Raw genomic sequence first — 6,705 nt, 5'->3', positions numbered from 1 at the left:
ATCTACATATCCATCTTCTGTTAATGAAAATAACAGGTATAAACACTTCATTCAGGCATTATGGTAAGATTTATATGAAGTGATTACAGTGCAAATGAACCTAAGTAGCTTGTGCACTAGGAATGTAAGTGGAAGTCAGAAAAGGCTGCGATGGGACTGGGGGGGAATGAAAGAACCTCAAGACTATAGAACATCATGAAATGAAGTTGATACATAAAAGTGAGCAAGCCTTATTCTCTATCTTAAAGCAACTAAGTTTCTCACATCAAAATGGAAATCAGTCTAGCACTATTAAATGGATTAATTATGAGTGATACAATTCTTATACAAAATACAGAAACATAAAATTATTTAATTCATGAACATGATGTGAGTACTATGCCTCTATGTTACCACAGATTTTTTTTTTTCTTGCAGCAGGGACATTCTTCTTGTGCAGCTGCACAGTGATCACAAAGTACATAATGTTGACATGGATTCAGGATAATGCTACGATCACCTTCCTGACATACGATACACTTCTTTGACTGAAGCTGAAAAATCACCTGTAAAAAGATTATTGCACTCAGTAGAAACGATTCCAAATATACAGTTGCGTTCTAGCAGCTTTATGCTTAGCTATCCCGAATAAACTTCTAATTTAACAACACAAAGGAGAATGCTTTTGTATAACAGACAGCTGAATTGAGGGTCATAAGATCAGAGCACGTGCAACCTTTAAAATAGCAGCTGGAGGAGTATAGGTGCTTTTAGAAAGGAAAATATCTAGGATTAAACCTCTAGACTGAAATTTTCCTGCATAATTGGGATGAATGATGCAAACAAGCAAAAACAAAAAAAAAGACGAAATAAGCCTTTTTCATTGACATATACTCTCTCATTTTGCCATTTCAAACCACTGTTACATTTTCTCATGCCGTGGGAGATGTTCGTATTAGGACAAAATGGAAGCATCCCAAATGTGCGACACTCTGAATAAAGCTACTGATACAGACTTCAGGGAGGATGTTACAACTGCAAATAAATGTCTCCATGCGATAAGCCATATCAACCCTATTAAGGAAAAAGAAGATCTGAGAAGCATCTAAAAGCCGTGTTAATTTTTGAAGAGCAAGATATGGTTCGGACTAAGAGAAGAACCCAGAATGCTATGTGTGGCACTGCCTAAGACAGCAGCTTTCTCCTGGAAGGAAGAGCTAAGTGAGAAGAGGCCACAGTGGTAAAGGAAACCTGGGAAACTGAGGAGCCGGAAGAGGTGGGAATGATTCTGATCACTCCAGCCTGGCTGAGATGACTTCCATTCCAGGATGTAATGACTTTTTTGGTAAGAGATCCCAAGACTCTTTTGCTCCTCTTTAAAATCCCTTAGGAGAAAAACAATAGTTGTCCCTAATCCAATCCAGAATCCTGTAAACGTACTTGGTAACAGGAGCCTGGTAACTAGCAAGTCTTGTCCTCATCCACCTAGTTTATTGACAAAGACTTATATTTTTTTTAAAGAGTTTTAAACTTCTAAAGAGAGCCTGGCTGTTTTTTCAAGGCTGTTGTTCATACTGATACAGATGGCACTGGACAGGAGGTGCACTGAGACAGAGAAGACACTGCTGAACTCAAACAGGTACTAGAGTATGGCAGACTGTCCCAGTAGTGAAAGGAAAGACTAGATATAAGGAAGAAATTTTTTACAATGAGGGTGGTGAAACACTGGAACAGGTTGCCCAGAGAGGTGGTAGATGCCCCATCCCTGGAAACATTCAAGGCCAGGTTGGACGGGGCTCTGAGCAACCTGATCTAGTTGAAGATGTCCCTGCTCATTGCAGGGGGGTTGGACTAGATGACCTTTAAAGGTCCCTTCCAACCCAAACTATTCTATGATTCTATGAAATCTTTTTTTTCTCTGGACAGTCCCATCACAGTTAAAATGAAACAACAAGAATTGGTGTCATATGTGGTGTCATTGCCCTTTGAGATTGCAGGGGAGAAAGCAATGTAAAACCAAGTTGTGCCCAGCAAGGTTTGAAGTATGGTGCCTGGAGCAGTGCATGGTCATTATTATCTTCCTTGATGTGCTCAGAGGAGTGGCTTTGAGAGCCCTGAGAAATGCCCTCAATCTAGCAGCAAAAGAGCATCCGAAATTTTGGCAGAAACTGAGTCTGGATTTGAGAGAAGGTGAAATACAGCAATATGCCTCTAAGGTGATTAAGGGACTGAAGCATCTGACATATGAGGAGAGGCTGAAAGAGCTGGGATTGTTTAGCCTTGAAAAGAGATGGCATCTTACCGGTGTGTGTAAATACCTGATGGGAAGGAGTAAAACAGATAGGGACAGACTCTTCTTGGTGGTATCCAGTGAAAAAAGAGGCAGCGGGCACAAATGAAAATACAGAAAATTCCACATAGAGATAAGAAAAAACTTTTCTTACTGTGAGGGTGGTCAAATACTGGAAAAGGTTGCCCACAGAGGTGGTGGACTCTCCATCCTTGGAGATACTGAAAACACTACTGGGCAAGGCCCTGAGCAACCTGCTCGAGTTGACCCTGTTTTGAGCAGAGGGTTGGACTGGATGATCTCCAGAGGTCCCTTCTAATGTCAATGATTCTATGCTCCAAGTCTGTACTGGCCTTTCTGACTACACAAACTCCTAGCAGGGAACCTTGCCATCTATCTTCTAAATAAGTGAAAAACATGTAACTATTTTCATTTATTTAGGGCAACTGTTTTTATTTATTTAGGTAGTGCCCAAAACATTGGGAGTAAAAGCTGGCTTTAAATCTTCTTTTTAATCACCCCAAGAATTCTTGTGAATCACTTGTAATTTGTTCTGATAGCTGATCAAAAACTTAGAAGAATCCATTAGGTTGAGAAATCTGAACCATCCTCTAGTCCAGAAAAGAAAGACTTAACACTGAGAGCAATGTTGCTCTTTGAAATGAAACCTGGAATAAATATGTCATTGAAGGTTACTGAGCTGCCAGTTTCAGTTAATCAAAAATAGTTATGCAGATGAAGAAACTCACCTCATCTATTGTTTCTAAATCTAAGTGCAGCCGATTTTGTAAGGAACGAAGCTTTGGCAAGGATATCTTTTCTATATCTCCATAGTTTTTCATATAAGGTAATGTAGTAGATAGACAAGCAGCTAATTGCACCTTCAGCTTTTTTAATTTATTTTCCACTTCCTCCTTCTTCTGAAGAGCAAGTTGTTTGTCCGCATCTGCGATGTTAGCACGTTCTTTTGCTTCCTGAGCCTCTTTCTGCCATGCATCACATGCCTGGGAGAAAGAGATTTCCAGAATATAAAAAATAAATTTTTTAAATTAACAACAGAAAAGCAAATTCAAAAGCCTTCAAAGATGCACGTAATCTCTAATTTTAGACATAACAATGCACTTACTGTCAATTTAACACTTCTCCCTACTTATCCTACCTTCTATTTAACAACTCTTCTTGTTTTGTCTTTATGTAATTTTTAGGTATGTCACTGTTACTGGTCTGTAAACAGCCAGAAGCCTTTTTGGAGCTCTATAAATGGAACACATTTTAAATGTTAAATTCATAATTTAATGTCAAGAGACATCAAAAACTGTCAAAATTTAGGACAGCTACTTAGCTACTCCTCGTCACAGAGAGAACAACATGAGGGGAAGGAAAGGACTACAGAAAATGCACTAGACTGGCAGTTATCAACAACCTCAGTTTGACTGCTGAGATAGCTAGATACTGTCCAGGTACACTATACAACCACAGCAGCTGGCAAGCCTCTACTTTTTTTGCATGCTTATCATCTGAAAGAGGTACGGGAGGGAATGTGTGTCTTTACTTACTTAAACATCAAGTTACATTGCTGTTCAGCCCTATCCTGAATATGGGTAAGTGTCCCTGTCTAGAGAGGCAGATCAACTTTCAGAAAATGAACTGCCCTTTAAAAAGCTCAGTTTCCTTTATGCTGCTAGCCCATTTTGAGGATGGAAAAACCATTCCTTTGACAGATTGTAATAAAACTCTGGGTCCAAGGATAAGAAGATATGTAAAACAGAAAAGCCGTAGGAGCTGCTTGTTTGCTAAAAAAAATACATATATATGATTTAATATTACCATAAATTAGCATACCTGTTTTACTTGTTGCCAAGATTCTTCCCATTGTTTTAGTTTTCTCTTGGCATCATCAAGTTCCTGTTTAACTCGAGTTAGTTCGTTCCCACTGGTGTTTGAACTTATTGAGGGGGTAGTGCCACTGCTTAATACTGGGGATGGACTAGGAGAGAAACTCCCAGTTACAAAGTCCCAGATGCTTCCTGTAACACCATTTAAACCTGTAAAACAAAGGCAGAAAAAATAATCATTCTGCACACACTACTGCAAAATGTTTCACATGCAGGACAAAATAGAGATGCCACATATGCAAAATTTATACTTTTATCTGCAATATATGTGACAGTCTGGAAAATGTTTACAGTATTCAGAGCAATTCAGGAGACTTACCACATGTTTTTTTTCTTGCCGCTTTTAATAGAAGACAGTACAGTCCACAAAAGGAGAAGGAAGAGTGGGAATTCATTTATACACAAAAAGCTTTGTTCCTAGCAGCTCATACATTATTTTAATTCTTCCTCTTTCTCTGTTTTGTATTTTCCTTTAGCAAAATGCTTTCCTGCTGCCAGTATGCCAACTGCTCTATTTTACCCCTTTCAAATGCCTCTGTAAGTATCTCCTTTTCCAAGAATTCTTTTTTTCCTTTCACTAGGAATGGAAGTTCACTCCTTGAACTTACTCCCACATACCACAAATAACTCCATTATCAGTAGTGTTATCAATTACAATAGCTAGGCTTTGTTGTCCAGATTAAGTCATAAGAAACATGCAAAGCCTTGAACTGAACATTTCTTACCTGCCATTAAGTTCCCTCTTACAATACACAAAGTGCAGCCTTCAACTTACTTACCTAAAGAGTTGTGAGAAGAGGCTGAGGTGCCTAACATACTATGTTCTGTCTTCAAAGGCTGAGGTTGCTGGTGGTGAGGAGCCGTAGTGGATGACACAAAAGACTGAGACAGTGATTGTGAAAGAGAACTGAGTGGAGAGGTTGAAAGGGATGATGATGAATGTAAAGATGAGGAACGAACAAGAGAACCTGGAATATTGACAGGTGCTGAACTTCCCAGTAATCTTTGACCTATGTATGCATTGGGGGGGGGGGAAAAAAAGATTAGTTCTGAAGCAATATACAGCTCTCTGTAAATATTTTTCTGAAAAATGTATCAAATGTAAATTAAATTATATATTCAAATACCTTCCATTAAAAAAGAAAACTTTATTTATTTCCTATTGCAAAAATATTTTTAAAATTGAACACTTGAAAGTAGTTTTCCAAGTGCCTGAAAACAGAATTTGTAGCTTTACACAGCAGTGGCCTCATCTGCAGCTACAAAGAAAGAGAAAACACTTTTCAGACCGATCTATTCAACTTACTCATTTTTACAGCCAACAACTAACGCAAGTGGAGAAACTGACTGAAACTTAAAGGATTAAGAAAAATTTGGGGTCTATTTTAATGTATAAACGAGTTAAGCAAGTGAGACTACATACCTTGAAAATCATACATGGCATAATAATCAGACATAGCTCAATTTCTTTCCTCTACACACTTTTGCTTTTGTTCAGTAGTTTTTAAATGTCAAATGTACTTAACTCTCTATGAAAACTGAGTTTGAAACAAAGTAAAAATTAATAATAAGTTAGTCAAACAAATGCATTGTTCGTAATTTCCCAAAATGATGATAATAAAAAATAGGTATTAAAAAAAGGATGTTCAATCATGCAATTACTTAAATAAACATGCACAGATGCAGTGCATTTTCCTGTCAAGAAACAGTTCAATATTTACTGTGAAGCTTTTATTCATCAGTATGTTTGAATAGCAACTAAAAATGACATCACCTTTTCTTTAAAAAAAATATAGCAGTCAAATGATTATACTTAAAGCAAGGGTCGTGATTTTAGTTTTCTGTTAAAACAGGTGAATTCATGTCATCACAGAGAACATCATTCCTTTTAGAAGTATTTCAAAACAAAAAAACTGGGATGCTCATTATAAGCTGCATTGCCACAATGTCTTCAGAAAAATATATCTTGAAATACTCAGCAAATGTTACCAAGGTCAGCCTCATGATCAACTATATGAGGAAGATACAAGACAGACATATAACCACAGACGTACATAATATACCAGACAATAAACGTACACTGCTCTTTGCAAGAGGAGCAAGGAAGCAACGAAGTAAAGGGATTGTAGTTAAAAAAATCTGGCCAAGTAAGAATTCTCTTAAAAATTAACAGCCAAAGTAAAGCCCCTGTCCTGGTTTTGGCTGGGATAGGGTTAAATTTCTTGCTAGTGCTGTGTTTTGGATTTAGTGTGAGGAGAATGTTGATAACACACTGATGTTTTCAGTTGTTGCTAAGTACCCTCCTAGTCCAAGGACAGCTCCCATGCCTACTGACTGAGCTAGGTACACAAGATGGGAGGGAACATAATCAGGACAGCCAGCTCAGCTGGCTAATGGGGTATTCCACATCATGTGATGTCATGCCCAGTATATGAATGGTAGGCGTGATCCAGGAAGTACCGATCGCTACCTGGTTATCGGTCAGCGCGGGTGGTGAGCAATTGCATTGTGCATCACTCATTTTGTATATTCTATCATTAT

At 38.1% G+C, this 6,705-nt stretch overlaps 1 protein-coding gene across 1 annotated transcript in view; it reads right to left on the bottom strand.

The window, feature by feature from the left end:
* Positions 1 to 393: 393 nt before the first annotated feature.
* LOC104079456 (putative E3 ubiquitin-protein ligase UNKL) overlaps positions 394 to 6,705 on the bottom strand; it is a gene marked incomplete at both ends in the record, with an annotated part of 9,858 nt that continues 3,546 nt past the window's right edge. Inside the window, 4 exons of the mRNA XM_009581500.1 lie at positions 394 to 545; positions 3,019 to 3,273; positions 4,112 to 4,314; positions 4,944 to 5,174. Of these exons, the coding sequence (XP_009579795.1) occupies positions 394 to 545; positions 3,019 to 3,273; positions 4,112 to 4,314; positions 4,944 to 5,174 (841 nt within the window). The remainder of the gene's footprint in view (positions 546 to 3,018; positions 3,274 to 4,111; positions 4,315 to 4,943; positions 5,175 to 6,705) is intronic.

Source organism: Fulmarus glacialis, unplaced genomic scaffold, assembly GCF_000690835.1.
Source record: "Fulmarus glacialis isolate BGI_N327 unplaced genomic scaffold, ASM69083v1 scaffold8967, whole genome shotgun sequence".
In the NCBI taxonomy this organism is placed as follows: Eukaryota; Metazoa; Chordata; class Aves; order Procellariiformes; family Procellariidae; genus Fulmarus; species Fulmarus glacialis.
This window is presented reverse-complemented; position numbering and strand designations above follow the sequence as displayed.